Consider the following 22,806-nt stretch of genomic DNA (forward strand, 5'->3'; position numbering starts at 1 on the left):
CCACAGACAACATGTAAATGAAAGAGCCGGCTGTGTCCCAATAAAACTTTATTTACAAAAACAGACGGCGGGCCAGATTTGGTCTGCAGCTGTCGTGTCCAGAATCCTGCACGTATGTAGAACAGGAGCTCAGGCAGGGCGGGATGCTCAGAAGTGCTTCCTGGAGGAGGAGGTGGCGGCTGAGAGAAGCAAGGAAAATTCCCGGCAGTGGTTGGCCCCGAAGCTCGTGAGTGACAGCATGCATGGTTCCAGATGCTGGCTTTGCCTCTTGGAGGCTCCACCTCCCCAGCACCGGGGTCCCATCATTTAAGGCTTTGCAGTCACTTTGAAGGCTTCAAGCAGATCTTTAAAAAAATATTTTATCCAGCTCCTCTAGTTATTTTTCAGAGAATGCTTGGCTCAAGTTTCCATCCATACTGGGAATCATGAGATGACACTTATCCTGCTGCTGAAGTTACTGGGGAGGAAGAAAGAGCAGGAGAGTTCCCTTCTGGGACACCCCTCCTGGCCTCAGGGACCTCATGTCCGGCCTCACTGCCCGCCTCCCTTTCCCGAGGAGGAGAAAGGTTTTAGGTTGTGTTGATGTAGGAGGTGGGGGCTCGGCGGCGTGGTTCTTCTAAGCTCCAGATGCTATTGTTCCAGTTCTCCTGGGAGCCCAGGCCATGGGCCAGCCAGGGCCCAGGAAGTGTCCAGTCTCTGTGAGGGAGGCCTGGAGATGCTGAGTTCTCCATTCCCCGCCCTACAGGAGAATTGTACCGGGTTTCCTTGAGAAGACAGAGGTTCCCAGCCCAAGGAAGCATCGAGATCCACGAAGACAATGAGGTGGGTTTCTGGGGGTGTCTGGGCCGCCTCTGGGGTCAGAAAGTTGGGAAGAGTCCCTAGCCGGTAGACAGGCCACCCCAGCTCCTCACTGGACTTTCTGTGTGACCTGGTGCTGGTCTCTGTCCCTCTCTGGGCTTCCCTGGTAAAGAAGCCATCTGCCAATGCAGGAGACAGGGTTTTGATCTCTGGGTCGGGAAGATCCCCTGGAGAAGGAAATGGCAATCCATGCCAGTACTCTTGCCTAGAGAATCCCATGGACAGAGGAGTCTGGTGGGCTACAGTCCATGGGGTCACAGAAGAGTCAGATAGGCTTGAGCGACCAAACACACACTGTCCTTTGGGCTTCCAGCCCCCGTACAAATAGGAAGAGTCTTTTGGGGCTTGCACTCTGAATGCACAGGAGGTGCCATCAGACTCCCCTGTGTGTGTGTGATTCTCCGTGTGCCCCCTGCCTCCCCTCCCCACCCCACCCCACTGCCTGTCTCTCTCTATCCTGACTGATGTCCCCCTCAGGAAGGCTGCCCGCAGCGCTCCTGCAAGACGCACGTCCTCCTGCTGGTGCTGCACGGGGGGAATGTCCTGGACACGGGCTCGGGGGACCCATCCTGCAAGGTGGCCGACATCCACACCTTCAGCTCCGTGCTGGAGAAGGTCACGCGTGCCCACTTCCCCGCGGCCCTGGGCCACATTCTCGTCAAATTCGTCCCCTGTCCTGCCATCTGCTCAGAGGCTTTCTCGCTTGTCTCCAAGTGAGTTCCTTTCTGCTTCTTTTGGCTGGCTGAATTGGTTGGGGTTGCCTAGGCAGAGGGGCTGCCTCTGCCACATGGGCAGGTGGGCGCCTGCCAAGGCCTCCCTGGGGTGTCAGATCCTGACTGACCATGAGCATCGCCGGAGGGAAGTGGTCAGCAGGAGTCTAAAGGGATTAACACGCACTGAATCCTCCTCCGCCCAGGGCTGGGTGGTGCTGGTGCCCTGTGATAGATAGCTCAGACTCCCTTGCTGTGCTCAGCAGGCCCTGGTCTTGGCCCGGATAATGAAGCTGAGGCATTGAGAGGTTAAGCAGTTTCCTCCAGGGTTATGCAGCCCAGGGACCCAGGAGTCAAAGCCAGGCAGCCCCACTCTTGAGCCACACAGTCAGAGCCAGTAGAGATGTGTGCCCTGATGGAGATGGCACATGGCATTGTGGACACTCAGAGAGAAGGCCAGGGAGGCTTCCTGGAGGAGGTGATTTTGGGGTGTGCTTTGAGAGTAGTGTAACCTGGTGAGGGGCGTGGGCTCTTCAGTCATCCTGAGTTTGAGTTCCAGCTGTGTGACCGGGGCTGGGGGTGGGGTGGAAAGCACAGGAAGTTGTTTAACATCTCCCTGTCTGTTTCCTCATCTGTAAAGTGGGGATGATCATGGTATATCCACCATGTCTTAGAGTTTTTGTGAGGATTCTGTGCAAGTATGTGTGAAGCGCACGGTAGGCCTCAGGGATTGGCTGTGACTCGCGTCACCATCCTCGTTGGAGCACTGTCCCTTGGTGGGCAGTGGGCCGGGGCGGGAGAAGGGAACCCCACTGGCTGGGAGTGAGGCAGTGTGCTCTCATTGGCTCCTCATCCAAACCTGCCCTGGAACCTCTGCAGGACAGACGGAGAAACCAGGGGCCCTCAGGACCTGAGGCCCTGTGGGAGATCCTGTCCATTGATCCGGGAGCCCAGTGCTCCCCAGATGCCCTCCCTGTTGGAGGGGGTGCCTGGAGCCAGTCGGGAGCCCTGGATGCACCTACAGAGCAGTGTCTAATGTGTCCCCGATGCCCCTGGGGACAGAGGTAGGACGGGTGGTAGATAGCTGGGACTGGAGCCGGGAACTTTCTGTAGTGTGGTGAGAGGGAGGCCAGTGGTGCCGCTTTCCTGGGCTTTACCCCCTTTCACAGCCTCTGCAAAGAGGAGCCCTCTTGGGAAGGGTAGAAAGGGACCCCCAGCCTGGTGCCAACTCCCTGGGGGGTGGAGCAGGGGCTCAGCTCCGCTGGTTGGGGTGGGGGCACGGGGAGGATGTGCAGGGGTCTCACACGTCCCCTCTGAGGGAGAAAGGAAAGTCTCCTCTGCTTCTAGAGTCATCTGTGTTCCCAGAGCACGGGCTGGGCAGATCTCTATCAGAGTTGCAAGGAAGGAGATTAGCTCAGGAAGGAAACAGTATTTCCGCAACGTGGTTAATGGCCCAGATCCCGGGTGTGATTTTTGTTAAACTGCTAGGCGGTAGGCCTCCCCCTGGGGCGTCTGAATCCGGAGGGGAGGAGCCCTGGAATCCTATCCTGATTTCCTCCGGGCTTTGACTCTGTTGCGAGTTTGGGAAGCTGGGCTGAATGAAGGCTCTGTCTGTCACACTCCAACAGTTGGAGTTAATTGTGTTCCTTCACAATCAATCTCAGTCCCCCAGCAACCCCCTCGCCCCCAGGACATCTGACCTCCAGAGCTGGGTCACCCAGCCCAGGCCTGATCTTCAGGAAGACAAATGGCCTGTGGACACTGGAGGGGCCAGCAAGTGGGAGCCCAGAGCTCCCCCAGGCAGCATCTTGCCTGGGCCATCAATCAGCCCTAATCACTGCTGGGAGGGAGCTCTTTCTCAGATAATTAAAATCTCTCCGGCTGCAATTGAGGGCTGTTTCCTCTAATTTGTGTTTTTTTGGAGATGAGGAATGGCTGTTAGTCTGGACTTGTGCAGCAGGAGATCTTTGTCACCTGCCCAGGGTACCCTGCACCCTGTCACCTTCCTCAATTTCTATCAGATTCCTGTTGGGTTCAGTGTTGGGTCCTGGGTCAGCCTGAGCTTGGACTCTGGGGGAAGGGCAGGCTCTGGGGAGGGGGTGTACAGTTCCCCCCTCTGCTGAACCTCACAGCCAACTGGGCTCAATGCCCCTGGGGTCAGAGGTAGGATGGGTGAGGGTGCAGGCAGGCACGGGCCACTGGGAGCTGGTCCCAGATGAAGCTGAGCTACCCAGAGAGAGGGAGGCAGAGAAGTGGGGGAGCCCATGGAGGGGCCGACAGTCAGTCAACTTGGAGGATGCTGCACAACAGGCTCTCTCAGTCCTTTCTGGGGTCACAGACTTTTCTGCAAAGCCCATGAAGGCTCTGGATCCCCTCCCCAGAAAGACAGATGTGATACCATACACGCAGCCGCATGGCTGGTGTGTGAGCCCTAAGCCTGGCACACCCTCTCTCCTCTTTCTAGCTTCCCTAAAGACTTCCTTGAGTCATGGATCAAACCCCACCTCTTCCAGGAAGTCTGCCATGATGACATATTCCCACCCCCTTTTGGCCGCCAGGTGGCGCTAGTGGTAAAGAACCCATCTGCCAATGTAGGAGACACAAGAGATGTGGGTTCGTTCGATTCCTGGTTGGGGAAGATTCCCTGGAGGAGGGCGTGGCAACCCACTCCAGTATTCTTGCCCGGAGAATCCCATGGGCAGAGGAGCCTGGCAGGCAACAGTCCATAGGGTCGCAAAGAGTCGGACACGACTGAACCAACTTAGCATGCATGGATGTGGGATCTTAGTTCCCCACCAGGGATTGAACTCTGCAGTGGAAGCATGAAGTCTTAACCACTGGACCACTGGGGAAGTCCTGACATACCCCCATTCTGACCCACACCAGTGGCCTCCTCATAACTGGTGTGTCCTTTGAGGCTGCAAAGAAAAGGGCAGAGAGCACTGCTGTCGAGGGAGACTCCAGGGGCCACATCATGGCTGGCACAGGATGGACACACAGGGGGTCATCACAGGCTAGCCACGCCCCCCACCCTAGGACACATTGCTGGTGCTCTGTCTCCTGCCTGGGTCCTCCCAAAGAGCCCCCGACCCCAGGGCCCGGTTTCTGGTCATTGCGTGTTCTCTTTCGCCCCGTCCACAACTCCAAGGCCACCCTCCTGCCTGGTCCCAGGTGGACTTACCTTGGCCTCCTGTCTGCAGCCTGAACCCCTTCAGCCACGACGCGGGCTGTCTCAGCAACAGCCAGGACCACGTCCCTCTGGCCGCCCTGCCCTTGTTGGCCATCTCCTCCCCACAGTACCAGGATGCGGTCGCCACTGTCATCGAGAGAGCCAACCAGGTGTACGCGGAGTTCCTCAAGTCCCCCGATGGGATTGGCTTCAGTGGGCAGGTAGGACAGCCTGCCCTCACCTCCCTGACCTGGCCCCTGCCGGAGAGAGGCTGGGGCCTGCCGGGGAGAGCTAGGTCAGGCTGCTCCGCAGCCCTGGCTTCTGACGTCCTGAGTGCTTTTGAGATCTTTGGGTCTGTCCTCATTTTACAGATAGGAAAACTGAGGTCAGCCCCTGCGTTCTGATTTTCAGCTCACGCTGATCCATGGCCCAAGTCCGACCCTGACTGTAGCCTGGTTCCCATCCTCAAGCTGACCCTCCCATCCCCCTGTTGGGATGCTCAGTGCCTCCCTGGGACAGGCTCCTGTTCCCCTGGGGACCGGCTGCCTGCACTCTGGCTGGGTGTGGGGCGAGGGGGTGGCGATGGGCAGGCCCGCAGTCCCAGCTCTGCCTTCTGCAGGTGTGCCTCATCGGGGACTGTGTGGGGGGCCTCCTGGCCTTCGATGCCATCTGCTACAGCGCGGGGCCCACGGGTGACAGCCCTGGCAGCAGCAGCCGGAAGGGGAGCTTCAGCAGCACCCAGGTGTGGGCCCAATGGTGGGGTGGGGGAGGGGATGTCCTCGGGAGCCCGCCGGGGAGCAGGGCCTCTCGTGGGGGAGCAGTGTTAGTCCTGTTTGGTGCTGTGACATCCAGGTTACCAAGTGTTCACAATCCTGCAAGAGTGGTGGGAGATTACTATCACAGGTGAGGAAACTGAAGCCCGGAGAAGGCTCTTTTAGCATCAGGTCCCCAGAGAGCTCTCCAGAGTCCCACTGGATTGCTGAGACCTTTGCTTTTTTTTTATTTTATAATTTTAAAAAGTTGATATTTTGTATTTTCATTTTTTAAATTCAGTTCAAGAAATTTTCTGGGTTTTTTTTGGCCGTGTGGAAGTAGGATCTTAGTTCCCCAACCAGGGATTGAACCGGCGCTCCCTGCAGTGGAAGCACAGAGTCTTAACCACTGGAAGGTCAGGAAAGTTCCTCCAGTGAGCCCTTTGGACTTAGGGGACAGCCCTGTGCCTAAAATCCCACCATTTTTTTGTGTTGTGGCTCCCACGCTCCTTTTGGAAGAAGTACTGCCTCTCGCATCCTAGGAGAAGGGGGTTCATTTGTCCTGGGTCCCCAGAGTGACCGCAGCGCCCTCCTGTCCTCTGCTCGGCCCTCAAGGACGCCCCGGTGGTGGCGGAGGAGGAGTGCAGCCTGGCCGGCAGCAAGCGGCTCAGCAAGAGCAGCATCGACGTCTCCAGCGCCTTGGAGGATGCAGAGCCCAAGCGGCCACTGCCACGGAAGCAGAGCGACTCCTCCACCTACGACTGCGAGGCCATCACCCAGCATCACGCCTTCCTATCAAGGTAGCCGCTCCCTGTGCCTGCCCCGCTGCCTTCCAGCACCGCGTCCTCAGCCCAGAGTCATCTGGAGGCCTGTGACCAGCCATATGCCCCAGGCTCTTCTATGGGGGGCCCAGGGACCAGCACTGAAGTGCTGGAACTGAGGCCACTCCCCACGGACCCTGCACACAGACCTGGGACTCTGCACGCTGTGCCTGCCAACCCCACCCACTCAGCTTGCAGAGAGATGGGACAGGTGGTCTCACCAAGAGGGTAGATGCTGCCCAGCCTACTTCACTGATAGTTTTAAGAATCTGGTGAAAGAACAGAAGTAGGTGGGTTTTGTATTTCTTAGAATTGTGTTCTTGGTATTTCTCAGATGGGCCAGCAAAGGCCAGGCAGGTCAGGATCTTTCCGTGGATCACACAACCAGTAACTGGAGAGCCGGGGTCTCCCAGTGCCCGGCATCCAGTAAATTGGGGTATAGTTGCTTTACAACGTTGTGTTAGATTCTGCCGTAAGCAATGCACTTTTATTCAAAGACCAGTCAGGTCCCTCCATGAACTGCCCACCGCTTAACTTTCTAGAAGGAGTATGTTAACGGACACTGGTTAAATGAATTGTTGTTGTTCAGTCTTTCCGACTCTTTCTGACCCCAAGGACTGTGTAGCACGCCAAGCTTTCCTGTCCTTCACCATCTCCCGGAGTTTGCCCAAACTCACATCCATTGAGTGATGCCATCCAACCATTTATTCAGGATTCATACGAGTATTTCTTCAGGATTCATATGAGTATTGAACATAAGTCCAAGTGAGAAGGAATGCCTCTTTTCTTCCCCTTCTCTCAGTTCTCTCCTCCCATCCTCCTTCCTGCCTTTCTACCCAAATGATAAGTAGGACCAGGTCATCACAACATTTGGAAAATGTATCCTCTCATCACTGCTAACACTTTGGAGTATTAATTCCTTTCAGTATGTTTTTTACATGCTTTGCTCGTGAAAGTGAAAGTGTTAGTTGCTCAGTCACGTCTGAGAGCTCAGTCATGTCTTTGTGATCCCATGGACTGTAGCCTGCCAGGCTTCTCTGTCCATGGGATTCTCCAGGCAAGAATACTAGAGTGGGTTGCCATTTCCTTCTGCAGGGGATTTTCCCGACCCAGGGATTGAACCCAGGTCTCCTGCGTTGCCGGCAGATTCTTTACTGTCTGAGCCAGCAAGGAAGATTTGCCTGTAGGTTTACTTAGAGAAAAAAGAAACAAAACTCTTACATTATGGTCTTTCAGCATATAATGAAAAATGCTGATAAATATTCTTAATAATGTTTTATTAAGTGAATGGATGATATCTGGCACAGTCCCAGTAACTGGACACTTTGGCTTTTTTCCAATTCTTTACGATTATAAACAGCAGTCTGGAAACATCTTTGTGCATAAATGTTTAGGTATGTATTAGGGCTGTTTTATTCAGATGGGTTCCTGGAGGAGGAATTATTAGGTCAAAGGCTCTGCATATTTAAATCTCTGACTATTCAAAGGCCCTCTGAAAGATTATTCTTGAGAGAAGTAGCTACATTTCAAGTCAGGTTGCAGGGTAAAATCATAACATTTCTGGTTCATCCTTGAAAAATCCTTTAAGAAAGCCCCACATTTGGAGAATGACGTGAAGTTGGAGGCTCTCAGTGGCTGGTCCAGTGCAGCTAGCTCTTCCCTCTGGTGTAGGGACAGATGGCTGTTTCTCTGGCAATTAAGTAGTTGGTATGTGTTTAGGGACCACGCTGTACATGGAATATGAATTGTTAAACAGCAGGGTCGTCATCCTCACTGCAAGATGCTCACATTGCAAGAGGCAGAGGGTGTGTGGGGATTCAGATTCAACTGCCCAGACCCTCGCCCACAGGCGATGGGGACTGGCACACATTACTAAGGTTATTTCTAAAATCCCCTTTTTCCTCCAACTTGCATATTTTGGTGGAATTTGCATTCCATTAATGGATTCATGGGGCTTCCCAGGTGGCTCAGTGGTAAAGGATCCGCCTGCAATGCAGGAGACGCAGGTTCAGTCTCTGGCTTGGGAAGATCCCCTGGAGAAGGAAATGGCAACTCACTCCAGTATTCTTGCCTGGGAAATCCCATGGACAGAGGATCATGGTGGGCTACAGTCCATGGGGTTGCAAAAGAGTCGGCTGGGACTTAGCAACTACAACAATAACAAAAATGTATTCATAGATCTTATGCCACTGGATTTTCTGAAACCCTGAGTGGTACCTAAATAAATGCAGCTGAAAGTTTCGGGAGGTCCCCAGTTTTCCTGCCTATTTTTGGCAGCCTGCTCTGGGTCTGCACATCAACTTGAGCTCTTTGAGGCAACGGGTGCCTGGGGTGGGAACTATTGGAATTCTGTGTGGCTCGTGTGTTTCTCTTTAAGTTCGGTTTCCTCTGAGCTGGAGGGGAGGAAAGACCAAGCTGTTTGCATCTGTGTCTGCGGGTTGCCTAGAACATGAGTTACCATGAAAGCCCTCATCCTGGCAGGACCGATATCACCCAGCTGTCTGGCCAGGCTGGGCTTCTCTGCTGGACAGGGCAGGAATTCAGTGTGGCCATCACAAGACTAGCACGATGGGGCAGGAGGCTTAGGTTTTCAGGTGCTCAGTCCATTTTAAGGAAGACAGTTTTATTGGATCACAGTCACATGGGTTTATTCACGTATCACCCAAATGCCATGCAGCAGTGTGAAGTAGATGTGATGGAGGCAATATGGACCCCAAAGTCTGAAATATTTACCATCTGGCCCTTTACAGGAAAAGTTGGCTGACTCCTGCCTTAGCCAAATGTTGGCCAGGCCTTGGTAGCAGATGCTGAGATGGTCACCAGTTTGTGTTGGTGATCAGGCAAGTGGGTCACGGGTTGAGCCCTGCCGCAGAGATAGAGGGCTGGGTGCTGCAACTCAGATGTTAGGCTGCCCTGCTAGGTGCTCACTCCCTCAGGCTTGTTGTTGTTCAGTCGTTAAGTCATGTCCAACTCTTTGTGACCCCATGGACTGCAGCACACCAGGCTTCCCTGTCCTTCACCTTCATCTCCCAGAGTTTGTTCAAACCCATGTCCACTGAGTCGGTGATGCCATCCAACCATCTCATCTTCTGTTGCCCCCTTCTCCTCCTGCCCTCAGTCTTGCCCAGAATCAGGGTCTTTTCCAATGAGCTGGCTCTTTGCATCAGGTATCCAAAGTATTGGAGCTTCAGCATCAGTCCTTCCAATGAATATTCAGGGTTGACTTCCTTTGGGATTGACTGGTTTGATCTCTTTGTTGTCTGAAGAACTCTCAAGAGTCTTCTCCAGCACCACAGTTCGAAAGCATCGATTCTTCGGTGCTCAGCCTTCTGTAAGCTCAGTCCTCCCCTAACCTGCACTCCCCTATCTTCCTCCCTGGGCCAGCATCCACTCCAATGTGCTGAAGGATGAAGCCGAGTCCCCAGCGGCCGGGGGTCCCCAGGCCCCCGAGGTCAGCCTGGGCCGCTTGGATTTTGAGGTGTCCGACTTCTTCCTCTTTGGCTCGCCCCTGGGCCTGGTCCTGGCCATGCGGAGGACGGTGCTGCCCGGACTGGATGGTGGGTGTGATGCTCGCTGGGGCCTGAGATGCCTTTGGGTCACTAGGCCATTGTGTCAGGGCCTGGAACTGGGGAGAGTGGGGGTGGGGAGGACCAGAGAATTGGGGGTAGATGGAAAGAGAGGTGAGGAAGAAGAAGAAAGGGGTGGGGGCAGGAGGGAGAGTGAGGCAACTTCCCCGATGGATTTCACTCCCCATCACAGGCCCCATTGCCTGGCTGTCATGCTCTCTGGGAAGAGAAACCCTACTGTACCCTCCCGCTCCTTCCCCAATGCCCAGGTAGGCCCCCTGCAGCCAGGTCAGTCTTACTGCCACCTGCAGATCTGCCCCCCTCCACCTCAGCACCTTGTGCTCTCAAGGTCCCCACAGCCTTGAATGTCCCTCCCCCATTCCTCTGAAATACTCCCAGAGGTGATTTGCCCCAGAAGATGGTTAGCAATGACTCTGAGGCTATAGGAGGCTGGAGGCCCCTCAGAGCAAAGCTTACCAACAACCTGCACTACGGCTATTGATCGCTGATACAAAGTCGGGGGTGGAGGGGCTCTGATAGAAGTAGGGGAAACAAGGCAGAATCCCACAGCCGCTGTTAACGTTGCTAAGGAAACCTAGGGCTCCCGGGATGCTGGACGGTCCAGCGCCTTGACTGAGACGGACAGGGCGGCGAACTGATGCGATGAGGCCTCAGTGGAGACACCTGCTGGTCAATGGGAGAAGTGTTCTGCCGGCTCTGACAGACTAAGTTTACTTACTACCCCGGGTCTGGGAGTTGAGCTGGGCAGAAGGAAGAGGTAGCTGATCCTGAATGAAGGACCCGAGGTCTGCTTCATAGATCAGGTAGCAACTAGGAGACAGCCAGAATTGAAAGGAGTTTGATCAATGGAAATAGTGGAGGACATCTTGCTAAGAGCAGGGGGAGCTTGAGCAAAGGCATAGAGAATGGAAAGCAGCTGTCCATCACGGCCCCAGTGCTGGGTGCCTACAGTCGTGCTTCCAAGTGGGGCAGGCTGGCAAGGCCTTGAGGGTCAAGCTGAACCAAGTGGCTCTGATCCTGTTGGTAGCAGGGAGCCATGGCAGGTTCTTGAGCAGAGGAGGAGCCTCCTAGGACCGAGGCAGCAGGTGTTCAAAGGGCTTCCTGTGTGTCCTCCCCCAACCTTCCAAGGTTTCCAGGTGCGTCCTGCCTGCAGTCAGATCTACAGCTTCTTCCACTGCGCAGACCCCTCTGCCTCCAGGCTTGAACCTCTGCTGGAGCCCAAGTTCCATCTGGTGCCACCCGTCAGCGTGCCCCGCTACCAGAGGTTCCCGCTGGGCGACGGACAGCCCCTCCTCCTCGGTAGGCGCTCAGGGAGTCAGAGTGTGCTGGGCTGGAGGCTGGGCTCCATGCAGGTGGGGCCTGGTCCAGCCCCTCCAAGCTGTCAGGTGTCAGGGTGGCTAGACTCACCTGAGCAAAGTCTGTGTACTCTTGAGGGGGGGGCGGTGGACAGGAAGACTGCTGACTCATCTGCCTTTGGAGCAGCCCATCTGTGCGAGCTCCTGCTCTGCAGGGGGCATCTTTGGGCTCTGCCCCCTGATTAGCTCCTGTGTCTGGGGCCAGCGTAACACTGGCTGCGTAATACTGAGATGTCAACCTGATTGCAAGTCTGGGGTCCACGCTGAGTGTTATTCCCAGTGCCTGGACTCTAGAGGTGCAGGTCAGGGAGTGGGTCACTCTGGTGGGCATCTTGGAAGAGGGAGTCTTCAAAGCATTTGTACATGTGGAAAAGAGCTAGAGCGTGAGGCTTGAGGGGTCTTCTGGTGGAGGAACAGCAGGAGCAAGGGAGGTGGATTGGGGGAGGGCCAGTGGCCTGTGGGGCTCACATGGGGTGAGCTGGACATGGACTGGGGTAAGGCCAAGGGGAGGCCTGGGATGGACAGTCAGGTCTTGGAGATCAGAGCCTTGAAAGTTTAGCCAGACCCCGTTCAGAGATTTGGGCCAGACTGGAGTGGTGGTGGTGGTGGTGGGGGGTGCTGCCATGCATGTATCTCATTCAGGACTTAAACCCAGCTTACCCCTTCCTGCCTCATCTAAAGGAAACTTAATTTCCAAAGTGCTGTTTTGTCAGGAGTTTTTATTGATAGAGGGGTTCTGTAGATAGAAAAATGAAAGTCACTCAGTCGTGTCCAACTTTGCAACCCCATGGACTATAGCCTGCCAGGCTCCTCTGTCCATAGAATTCTCCAGACAAGATTACTGGAGTGGGTAGTCATTCCCTTCTCCAGGGGATCTTCCCAATCCAGGGGTCAAACCCAGATCTCCCGCATTACAGGCAGATTCTTTACCTTCTGAGTCACCAGGGAGAAGGGCATCCTAAAGTGTGACCATCTATGGCCAGGGCATCCTCCTGCCCCCGAAGGGCACCCTTGCCCCCAGGCTTGTTTATGTCCAGGCTCAGCCGCAATCCTCCGAGGCTCCCAGAGGAGTATGCTACAAAGCATGTGGTTGTCACCTGCGACTTCAGCTGTGGCTTTGGGTGCAGTGTCCCAGAGGCGCCCTTGGCAGCTCTGCTGGGGTTGGACGTGATGGTTGGGACCCTGACTTGTGCCTGTATAACTCATGGCTTGGAGGATGTGAAACCAACGGGTACCTGGTGAAGGGGTCTCAGTCAGGGGTGCGGGCTCCTCCCCAGGTGCCCAGACTCTCAGCCAGCATGGGGCTGGCACAGCCCGGGCAGCTCCATTTGAGATCCACCACTTGGCCTTGAGGCGGGGCTAAATAGCTCAGTTGGTAGAGCATCAGAATTTTAATCTGAGGGTCCAGGTTTCAAGTCCTTGTTCAGGCGTGCTATCCTCTATTTTGGGCTTCCCTCATAGCTCAGTTGGTAAAGAATCTGTTTGCAATGCAGGAGACCAGGGTTCGATCCCTGGGCCGGGAAGATCCCCTGGAGAAGGAAATGGCAACCCACTCCAGGATTCGTGCCTAGAGAATCCCATGGATAGAGGAGCCTGGCGGGCTACAGTTCATGGAGTTGCAAGAGTTGGACCCGACTTAGCGACTAAACCCACCACCATGAGGACTTGACTGTGAAATTCCCCCTCCAGCTGATGCCCTGCACACCCACAGTGCCCTCTTCCTGGAGGGTAGTTCCCGGGGCAGCCCGCCGCTGCTGGACGCCCCCGCCTCACCCCCTGAGGCCCTGAGATCCCAGCGCCGGGCACGAAGGATCAGCCAGGGCAGCTCCAGCGAAAGCTCGGAGTCCTCGGACAGCCTGGCCCCCGTGGGTGCCTCCCGCAGTGAGTGAGGGTCTCCTGGGCCGCGCCTGGACTCACGGGAGAGGGGCTTCCTCCGGGTGGGCACTGGTTCCCTGCCAGGGCTGTTGAGGACCGGGGAGGAGAGGAACAGGACATCTAGACTGAGCTCTGACCTCAGAGAGAACTGTGACCTCTGACCTGGACAGGGGTCCTGACCTCTGACAGTGGTCTGAGCTCTGACCTCAGCCAGAGCCCTAATCCCAACGTTCAGTCTCCCCCATGGAGTCCCTCTGACCAGCAGCCCTGGGGTGAGACTCTATATGTCCGTGGGTCCGGCCCCCATTCTGGGGACCAGTTTGCAGCATGCGACCTGGAGGCCAGTTGGCTGGGCAAGGGGGCTGGAGGGTTGTCGAAGCTGGAGGAAGAGTTTTCTAGAGCTCATTTTCTAGAGCTCATTTCCTAGAGCTCATTTTGAGCTTAGTGCTCTGGCTCCAAATTCGTGTCCCTAGTGGCGTGTCCACCACTGGATCTGCACCCTAGGGGTCCCACACGCACTGCCCCTTGGGTCAAGGCCCTGGGGCAGGCTGCTCAGTCCTGCTCAGATCCCTCTCGGATCCACAGTCACAGCCAAGTGGTGGGGCTCCAAGCGCATCGACTACGCCCTGTACTGCCCTGACGTCCTCACGGCCTTCCCCACCGTGGCCCTGCCCCACCTCTTCCACGCCAGCTACTGGGAGTCCACGGACGTGGTGGCCTTCATCCTGAGACAGGTACGCCGCCCCTGCCTGGGAAGCCTCGGGGGAGAAGACGCTTGCCTTGCCGGTCACATTAGACACTGGAGCATGGCAAGTGGAGGGGGGAGTGACCTGGACAGACAACCATTTTCGTAAGGAATATGGCTTCTGGTCAATGTCATGGCACTTTCTAGAAAATTAAATAGATGCCATGTAGGAGAATGTGCCCATGTTTCAACTTGGAGATTGCAGTCATCACGCTGGTTCTCCTGTGGGTCTCAGTGTCCTCATCTGTCAAATAGGTGGAGCAGAGAGGCCAGTGACTGAGAGAGAGCCTGGGAGGTGGGGGCTGGACTGCATGCACCCTCCATGGCCAAGGAGGTGGAGACACAAGAGATGCTGGTTCGATCCCTGGGCTGGGAAGGTCCCTTGGAGGAGGGCATGGCAATCCACTTTACTGTTCCCATGGACAGAGGAGTCTGGCAGGCTACAGCCTACGGGGTTGCAGAGAGTCAGACATGACTGAAGTGACTGAGCACATAAAAGATTTAACTCAGGAACAGCTAGATGGAAGAGATGCAAAGGACAGGGTGTGGGGAAAGGAGGTGGGTTTTCTATGCCCTCTCAGAGGGCACCACTGTCCCCCAGCTCCACAGCTTACCAACCTGGAAGCTCTCTGAACCCCATCCTTTTGGGTTTTTATGGAGCCTTCAGTACATAGATTCGATTGATTAAATTATGGCCATGGGTCATTGAACTCCAACCTCCAGCCCTTCGCAGGAGGTGGTGGTGATGGTGGGGGTGGGACTGAAAATCGCTGTAATTACAAGATTGGTTCTCCTGGCAACCAGCCCCTTGAGACGTGGTGCAACTCATCTCATTAACATAACAAAAGACACCTTTGTACCTCTCGATTAGGAAATTCCAAGGATTTTAGGAGCTTTGTGCCTGAAGCTGGACAAGACATTTACCTCTTACTATAAATCACAGTATCACAGATTGAGGGAGTGAGTCTCTGTGGATAGAGAAGTTCAGGGAGGAGTCCCAAACCCCTCTGGGGAGAGAGGAGGGGCCACTGAAAGAGAAGGAGGAGGACACCCCTTGAGGTCAGAGGTGGATCAGAGTGGATAGACCAGAGGGGCCTCTGAGTTGGGCAGGATGGAGGTCACGGTCACCGGGCCTTGGCAGGAGTGGCTTCCACGGAGCCACTGGGTCAGAAGCCTGCCTGGAGCTGGGGGAGGGGAGGTGGCAGTGAGGAAGGGGAGATAGTGTAGGCCAAGTCTTTTGTAGTCTGTTGCTGTCAAGGAGAACAGGGACAGGTGATGGTTGTTGAAGATGGAGCCTAGAAAGAGGCACTAGAACATATGTTTACTATTTATTTATTTGTTAGATTTTTGGAAAAAAAACAACACTATTTGGTTTCTTTCTTTTTTTTTTTTTTTTGATCAGGCCGTGTGGCATGAGGGATGTTAGTTCTCTGACTAGGGATCAAACTCACAGCCCTACATTGGAAGTGCAGAGCCTTAACCACTGTACCGCCAGCAAAATCTCTATGGGATGCTAAGGAGACGGGATGCTAATTTAGATGCTAAGGAGAGTGAGCCAGTAGTGAGGGGCTAACCAGTGATGCAGGGTTGAGAGGGAAACTTGCTCCATCATGTTCTTGAGCAGGTGGGTGGAGCTGGGACCAGGGCTCCAGCTGGCCTTTGATAACAGTCACCCACCATGATGGGGGCAGGGGGAAGGCAGTGAATGCGTACAGACCCAGGTGGTTCCTGGGTTGGGGCGTCAAGAGCAGGGGCTGCTCCCGGGCCAGAGCATTTGAGAGACAGTGGTCTGGCCCCAGCTGTCAGGACAGCTGGGCAGTAAGGCTGCCCTGAGGGTCCCAGGCTGGGAGGTGGGGAGGCCTGGAGAAGGGCCTGGCCGTAAGTGGGAGGACCTTGACACCAGGGGGAGGAGGGGGAGGGGTTCAGACGGCCTGACCGGCAGTCCTGCTGGGCTGTTGATCAGGTGATGCGCTATGAGAGCGTGAATGTCAAGGAGAGCGCTGGCCTGGACCCTGCGGCACTGAGCCCTGCCAACCCCCGCGAGAAGTGGCTTCGTAAGAGGACCCAGGTCAAGCTGCGGGTATGTGCTTTGTTGGAGGCACCTACGGGTTGGGGCTGTGGTGTCAGGGAGGTGGGGCTGTCCCCAGGGGATGGGGCATCCACATGGCCGAGAAGGGCTTGGGTTATAGAGCTCCATGCTGATACATGCTGGGATTCATGCTTAGACAAGGCCCCCAGGGTTGCTGTAGAGGTGGGGGTGGAGGTGCGGAGCAGATGAGATGGGTGAGCTGGTTCCCCATGGCCTGCCTCCACAGGAGCACCGTGGGTGCAGGTCCAGGGCACTGAGGATAGAGATGAGATGCCAAATATGGACCTGTATGCCAGGCCTCTGTAGGTGTGCACATGAGTCAGAAAGAGTTCTCCCTACAACCATGGGGCTCACCGCCTGGGGTGGCATTTGCCAGGATGTAGAGGGAGGCCCAGATTAGGAAGAAGATGGAGAGAAGGATTGTCAGGGTAAGCTGTGCAGGGTGTCCCTGAAGAAGTGTCACCTCTGCAAGGTATTGGAGTATGAGTAGGAGTTGGGTCCACATACATTCATTTACTCAGCAAACAATCATCCATACCCACTTTGTCCCTGGCCTTCTGCCAGGCGGTGGGCACAGGAATATACAGACAGCCACTGCTATGGTGGACACTTCTAGTCTTGTGGGAACCTCAGACATGAACCCCAAGAATAGTCTTAAGTGGTAGAGGGTGATCCATGAATCAACTCTTTTTTGTAAACATTTTTATTGAGCTTTAGCCACACTTCACACAATTCACCCACTTAAAGTATGCAATTCAGTGTCTTAGTATATTCACAACTATGTGCAGCTATCATTGCAGTTAATTTTAGAACCGCTCATCACCTCCAAAAGAAACCCCTTACGCTTTAGCCACTATCCCCCTCCGCAGCCCGTTACTCCCACCCCTAACCCTGAGCAACCAGTAATCTTTCTGTGTCTATAGATTTACTTATTCTGGACATTTCATGTAATGCAATCATACAACATGTGGTCCTTTATGTTTGGCTACTTTCACTGAGCATGCTTTCAAGGTTCGTTCACGTTGTGACTTGTGTCAGTACTTAATTTCATTTTATGACATCTTTCCTTGTGTTTATTTCCGTGAATGGAATCTTCTGTCATCAGAATTCTTGTTAGGGGGCCTGCATTCCTCACTTGACTAAGTGTCTCCAGGTCAGGGTCCATGACTGGTCCCTCTCTGCATACCCAGAGCCCAGCCCAGGGACCTGCGGGGATGAGGTGCCTGCAGATATTTGTTGAACTATTGAATTAAAATTCCGTGGGAATTGAGAGGAGGTAGAGACTGTGTCTAGGGAGTCCCCGGGTGCTTCTTGGAGAGGACGAAATTGAGTCAGGTCATAGTGGATGGGCTGGAATGTGGAGACAGAGGACCAGGGATGCTGTGGAGAGTCAGGGGGCTGGGGGTTTGGGTAATCAATGTGAGCAAAGGCCCTGAGGCCTCTCTGCAGAGCCTGACCTGAAAGAACCAGCTGGGCTTCAAAGGGCAGCAGCATGAGGGGGGACTGAAAAGGTTTCCCAGCAAAGTTTTGATGTCAGGCTCAGGATTTGGAGCCAGGAGCTTAAAAGTTCTGTGCTTTGTAAAGACAATGAATCTGCGTGGGGGCTGTGTTTTGAATAAGGGGCTCCTTTAAGATGCTACTAGCAGAGTCCACGTGAGAGGTACCTGGGGTGTGGGCAGAGACACTGATGTAGGCAGTTTTGTAAAAATTCAGTGGTCTGGGGTCTTGGAGCCAGCCTGGGAGTGGTAGGTGGTCCAGGCTGGGAGCTACGAAATGAATTGAAACCAGACATGAAGAAGGAGGGGGGTGCTGGGATATAGTTACAAACAAATGATGCAATGTCCAGAATTGCTCCAGAATAATCTGGAGTGTGGCAGGGGTGTGGTGGGGGATCCTGCAAAGGAAGAAGGGAGCCAGAAGGGCTGTGACTGGTTTCCAGCCACACAAGGCTTCCTACACTGTTCTCCCTACTCTTGACATTTAAATCGCCCACTAAGCGAAGATGGATGGTAAATGGCTACTGGATATGAGCCGTGATGTGGAAGCAAGAAGCGACGGTGACTCGTAGTTTCCAGTCTGGCCTTCTAGAAGGATGCCAGGCTCTGAGGACTGACTGTTAGTTCCAGGCCATGGGGAGCATTAAGAGCAGAGGATGCTCATTTGTGGGAGCCTAGCACTCCTTGGAGATGATGTGAAGTTTTAAGGGTTTGTTTTCTTCAGGGGTTCTGTGGGGACACGTCTTGGAAACTTTAATGGGGTTAACAAGGAAGGAAGGCAAGATTTCACAGGGGACCATCCCTCCAACCCATCCTGAGGACGATGTAAAGAAAAACCAAGGTCAAGTCCCCTTGCAGAGGTGGAGCTGGTTTCTGTCCTTCCAGAATGTCACTGCCAACCACCGGGCCAACGACGTGATTGCTGCCGAAGATGGCCCCCAGGTCCTGGTGGGGAGGTTCATGTACGGGCCCCTCGACATGGTGGCCCTGACCGGCGAGAAGGTACAGAAGCTGGGCCCTCCTTTCTTGGGTACCAGACGGCACCTGGGCCAAGGGCTGCGGGGAGGGGCTGGCTGCACGAGGTGGGAGATGTTCACCCGAGTCAGGGAGGGTGAGTGGGAGTGAGGGATGGACTGGGTGCTTCGGAGAAGCTGGTGTGGCTGCAGTGGAGAGAGAAGGGATGGTGGGAGCCAGGAACTAGCATCAAGCAGGGACTCCAAGCCCTGCGGTCTTGGTAGAAAGCTCCCAAGTCCAGCCCCCTCCCCGGCTTTCAGCGAGTCCCCTGGCCCCCTCGCCACCTGCAGGTGGACATCCTGGTGATGGCAGAGCCGTCCTCCGGCCGCTGGGTGCACCTGGACACAGAGATCACCAACAGCAGTGGGCGCATCACATATAGTGTGCCACGGCCCCGGCGCCTGGGGGTCGGCGTCTACCCCGTCAAGATGGTCGTCAGGTCAGATCCAGGGGACATTCTCACAGTGGTTTCACCCAATTCCATGGCCCTTCTAGGTCTGTCCAGAAGATGGGGTCCTGGGGATGCTGTCTTGGGCCCCATCCCTGTCTGCTGGGAGAGAGGAAAATGGATGTAGTCACTGCTTTAGCATCAGGAGGTGCCACCCAGTTTCTCTCTCATCCTGGCCCCAATTGAGCTGTGACCCTGGCCAAGGGCTGATGTTGGCTTCAGGCTGACACCTGACCCTGAGTACACAGCTAACCCCCAGGTGGGCACCTTTCAGGGGCGACCAGACCTGCGCGATGAGCTACCTCACAGTGCTGCCCCGGGGCATGGAGTGCGTGGTCTTCAGCATCGACGGCTCCTTTGCGGCCAGCGTGTCCATCATGGGAAGTGACCCCAAGGTCCGGCCGGGGGCAGTGGACGTTGTCCGGTGAGCGCTTCCTTCCTGAAGAGGACACATCCTCTGGGGAAGGCACCAGTGGCTGTGCGGGAGGTGGGCTGTGTTTTTCTAGTTTCCTCTAGGAATTCCACTAGTCTCTGGGCTGGGAGCCAGGAGTCCTAACTTCACCTGCAGGAGTAATTTACTGAGGGTTCTTGAGAAACTCCACCACCTTCCAGCCTTCTGTTCCTCCCTGCCTCCCTCTCTCCATTTATCCTAACACTGTCAGAGCATTCTGTGCAGTGAATCAGGACGGGTCTCTTGCATTCAGATACCAATCAGGATAAAATTATTATGTTCTGATTACAATCGCCATGGAGCAAATGGCTCCATTTTTAGTGAGTTATGATAGTAGTTTATTATTCTGTGACATCGTTCCATGGATTGATTAGGTTCTGCTGGGAGGTTCTCAGAGGGGGCCTCTCCAGAAATGGCAGTCAGCTTGTGGTCTAGGCTGGGGGTCATCTAAGGGCTGGATGTTCAAGATGTTCAAGATGGGTGATGAACTCATGTATCTTGTGCCTTGGCTGGGGTCTGTCTTTTTCTCTCTCCACTTGGCTGCTCCAGGTGGCCAGCCTGGGTGGTCTCAGACTAGCCAGACTTGGTACCTGGTGATGGGCTTCCTTGCTGGTAACTGGCCTACTATGGTTCCCAGATACCCAGCTGGAAGCTACAAGCCTTCTTAGTACCCAGCCTTGGGATTCAGTGTCTTTTCTACTACACTTGTTCTATTAGTTCTAAGCTAATCCCAGGATCAGCCCAGTTTCAAAGAGGAAGGGAACACATAAAGGTGTGACTACTGGGACACATGGCTCACTGGGGGGCCCATCTTTCGAGACTAGCTAACACACAGTGCCAATCAAGAGACTGGACTTTTTATAGCTGACTGGAGAAAGCAGAGCAGGGTTCCTGGGAGAGGTGGCATTTGAGTCAGCCCTTGAAGGACAGGTGCATATATATTTCAATCCATGCCACTGTACAAAGATGAGCACAAATAGAAAGGCGAAAGGAAGAAAATACAGGACTGAGTTTGATAGGCCAGGGAAGTGAGAAGGACAGGGAAGAACAGACAGTGTGTAGGAATAAAGTCCAGGGCCATTGGGTGTTGTAAGCCAGGTTAGGACAGGGTGGGAAGTGTGGCTGGAAACAATCTCCCATGGCTGTTGTACTGCAGAAAGACGTGTGAAAGGATTTTGCCACGAGAAAAACAGAAGGGGTACCACTTGAGTTCCTCCCTCCCTATCTGCCTCCCTCTGATCTTCCGAGGCCAGTTCTGGGCCAGGCTCTGGCACTGATGCAGAAAGAGCTCCTAGTTGGAGGAAACTCACAGTCCCGTGGAAGAAAATAAGTCATGGGCACAAGAAACTGTCCTCCAGGACTCTGGGTCATCCGCGTGCCAGAAGTGGACTGATCCCAGTCCTGGGAGTTCTTGGGGACCAGTTCAATAGTCCTGAGCTGAGGCTCAGAAGTGGAGTTAAAGTGAGAGGGTGGAGTGAAGATGCTGCTTGGTAGAATCAAAGGCTCGCTGATTGGCAAGGAGACTGAGGGAAAGGGAGAAACCCAAGTGGCTTGGCTTCTGGCTCCAGAAACTTGAGTGATGACAGTGGCATCAGGGAGAAGGGGACCCAAGTAGAGAAGGCAGGGGTGGGGGGACCAGCTGGGCTGTGGGCATGTGGTTGGCGCCTGGGGCCATCTGGGGGAGATGGTTAGGACTCACGGGGCTCAACTCAGGGTGTGGATTTCGGGGTCCCCCTTGTTTTCCCCTACCATGCCCTGGAACAGCGCCTCCAGCTTTTTGGGAGTATGGGGGAAGCAGGGGGTGTGGGCTGCTGGGCAGTGGGTGGCTTGCATGGGGCGGGGGCTGGAACCTGCAATATCCTCTCACCAGGCACTGGCAGGACCTGGGCTACATGATCCTCTACATCACGGGGCGGCCGGACATGCAGAAGCAGCGGGTGGTGTCGTGGCTGTCCCAGCACAACTTCCCACAGGGCATGATCTTCTTCTCCGACGGGCTGGTGCACGACCCGCTGCGGCAGAAGGCCATCTTCTTGCGCAACCTGATGCAGGAGGTGAGTGTCCAGCGAGGGAGGGGCTTCGGCCGGGGAGGGGTGAGTCCTCGGCCACCCTCCTCTTCACCCCCTCCTCCTCCCTCAACCTGGGGGGAGCCCCTCCTTTACCCCACATCCTCTGATTGTCCAAGCGGATGCCCAGTTGGCAAAGCACATTCACGTGCATCTCATCAGTCCTTTTACTGCCCAGCGAGGTGTGTATCTCCTCCATCTCCACTGATGGATGAGAACGGTGGGGTTTAGGAAGGGGAGGCCACTGCAGGGAGTGGCCCCTGATGCAAGGTGGACCCATGACCTGGAGTCTGACTGTGTGCAGAGAAAGGGTTCCCCCACCAGTGCTCCCTGGGGGGACATCTAGGAATCCTTTGTGGCAGATGCACTGCCCCAACCCGCATCAGCTACCCTGTGTTTCAGTGCTTCATCAAAATCAGTGCAGCCTACGGCTCCACGAAGGACATCTCTGTCTACAGTGTGCTGGGCCTGCCACCCTCCCAGATCTTCATCGTGGGCCGGCCTACCAAGAAGTACCAAACCCAGTGCCAGGTGGGTGGAAGTGGGGGTGTGAGGCCAGTAAAAGCAGAGAGGGGGAGAAGGTGGTTTATTCCATTGTTTGTTCATTCAATCACCTGTTCGTTCTTTCATTTGCTCATTCATTCATTCAACAAACACAGCTGGGTACCTGTGTGGGGTGTAAGTGGACTCGGATGTCACGTCACCCAGTTTAGATGGGGAGATGGAAAAACTAGCCAATAATGATAGTGCAGTGTGTCAGTAGCCATAATGAATGACAGGGGGGCACAGAGAATTGTGGGCCCTAAAGAGGAGCAGCTAAACCCGACTCAAGGACAAGGTTGATTTTTGAAAGTTGGAAGGAGTTGTCCGTGAAGGGCCTGAGGTTGAAGGAGCCTTTATGACAGAGGCAGCAGCAAAATGAAGGGTCAGGAGGTGGCAGAACAAGTGTATATTCTGGGAACTAACTGCAAGTGACTCAGCTTGGCTAAGGGCGATACGGGAGGGAGCAGGGCTTGGAGCGGTGCATCGCGGAGGGCCTGTGTGTCTGGCTCCTGATTTAGAGAGATCCCTCAGGCTGGGGTTGGAGGGGGCATCAGAGGAAGGGGAGGGGGAGGCAAGCAGCGGTAGGGTGGCGGCAGGGCAGAGAAGGACAAGGGTTTGAGAGGCACTCCTAAAGCAGGATGGATTGGATTTGGTAACGAAGGGATCAGATTCTCAGGATGGGAGAAACGGAACGTCAAGGATGGCGCTTGGTTCTGACCTGGGAGACTAGGTGCATGTGCGCTAAGTTGATTCAGTTGTGTCCAGCTCTTTGTGACCCCAGGGACTGTAGCCCGCCAGGCTCCTCTGTCCATGGGATTCTCCAGGCA

General features: G+C 54.8%; 1 protein-coding gene across 4 annotated transcripts in view; it reads left to right on the forward strand.

Annotated features, from left to right (window-relative positions):
- PITPNM3 (PITPNM family member 3) overlaps positions 1-22,806 on the forward strand; it is a 98,074-nt gene that overhangs the window by 70,244 nt on the left and 5,024 nt on the right. For 3 of the 4 annotated variants that reach the window (XM_070478918.1, XM_070478917.1, XM_020882858.2), the window contains exons 5-19: positions 746-822; positions 1,336-1,571; positions 4,769-4,958; positions 5,357-5,479; positions 6,105-6,289; positions 9,695-9,867; positions 11,026-11,196; positions 12,942-13,133; positions 13,713-13,861; positions 15,836-15,952; positions 18,343-18,459; positions 18,762-18,910; positions 19,194-19,343; positions 21,241-21,424; positions 21,839-21,967. In XM_070478918.1, coding sequence (XP_070335019.1) covers positions 746-822; positions 1,336-1,571; positions 4,769-4,958; positions 5,357-5,479; positions 6,105-6,289; positions 9,695-9,867; positions 11,026-11,196; positions 12,942-13,133; positions 13,713-13,861; positions 15,836-15,952; positions 18,343-18,459; positions 18,762-18,910; positions 19,194-19,343; positions 21,241-21,424; positions 21,839-21,967 — 2,342 coding nt within the window. The remainder of the gene's footprint in view (positions 1-745; positions 823-1,335; positions 1,572-4,768; positions 4,959-5,356; positions 5,480-6,104; positions 6,290-9,694; positions 9,868-11,025; positions 11,197-12,941; positions 13,134-13,712; positions 13,862-15,835; positions 15,953-18,342; positions 18,460-18,761; positions 18,911-19,193; positions 19,344-21,240; positions 21,425-21,838; positions 21,968-22,806) is intronic. The other variant, XM_070478919.1, reaches the window with a different exon arrangement.

This window comes from Odocoileus virginianus, chromosome 17, assembly GCF_023699985.2.
Source record: "Odocoileus virginianus isolate 20LAN1187 ecotype Illinois chromosome 17, Ovbor_1.2, whole genome shotgun sequence".
Classification (NCBI taxonomy): domain Eukaryota; kingdom Metazoa; phylum Chordata; class Mammalia; order Artiodactyla; family Cervidae; genus Odocoileus; species Odocoileus virginianus.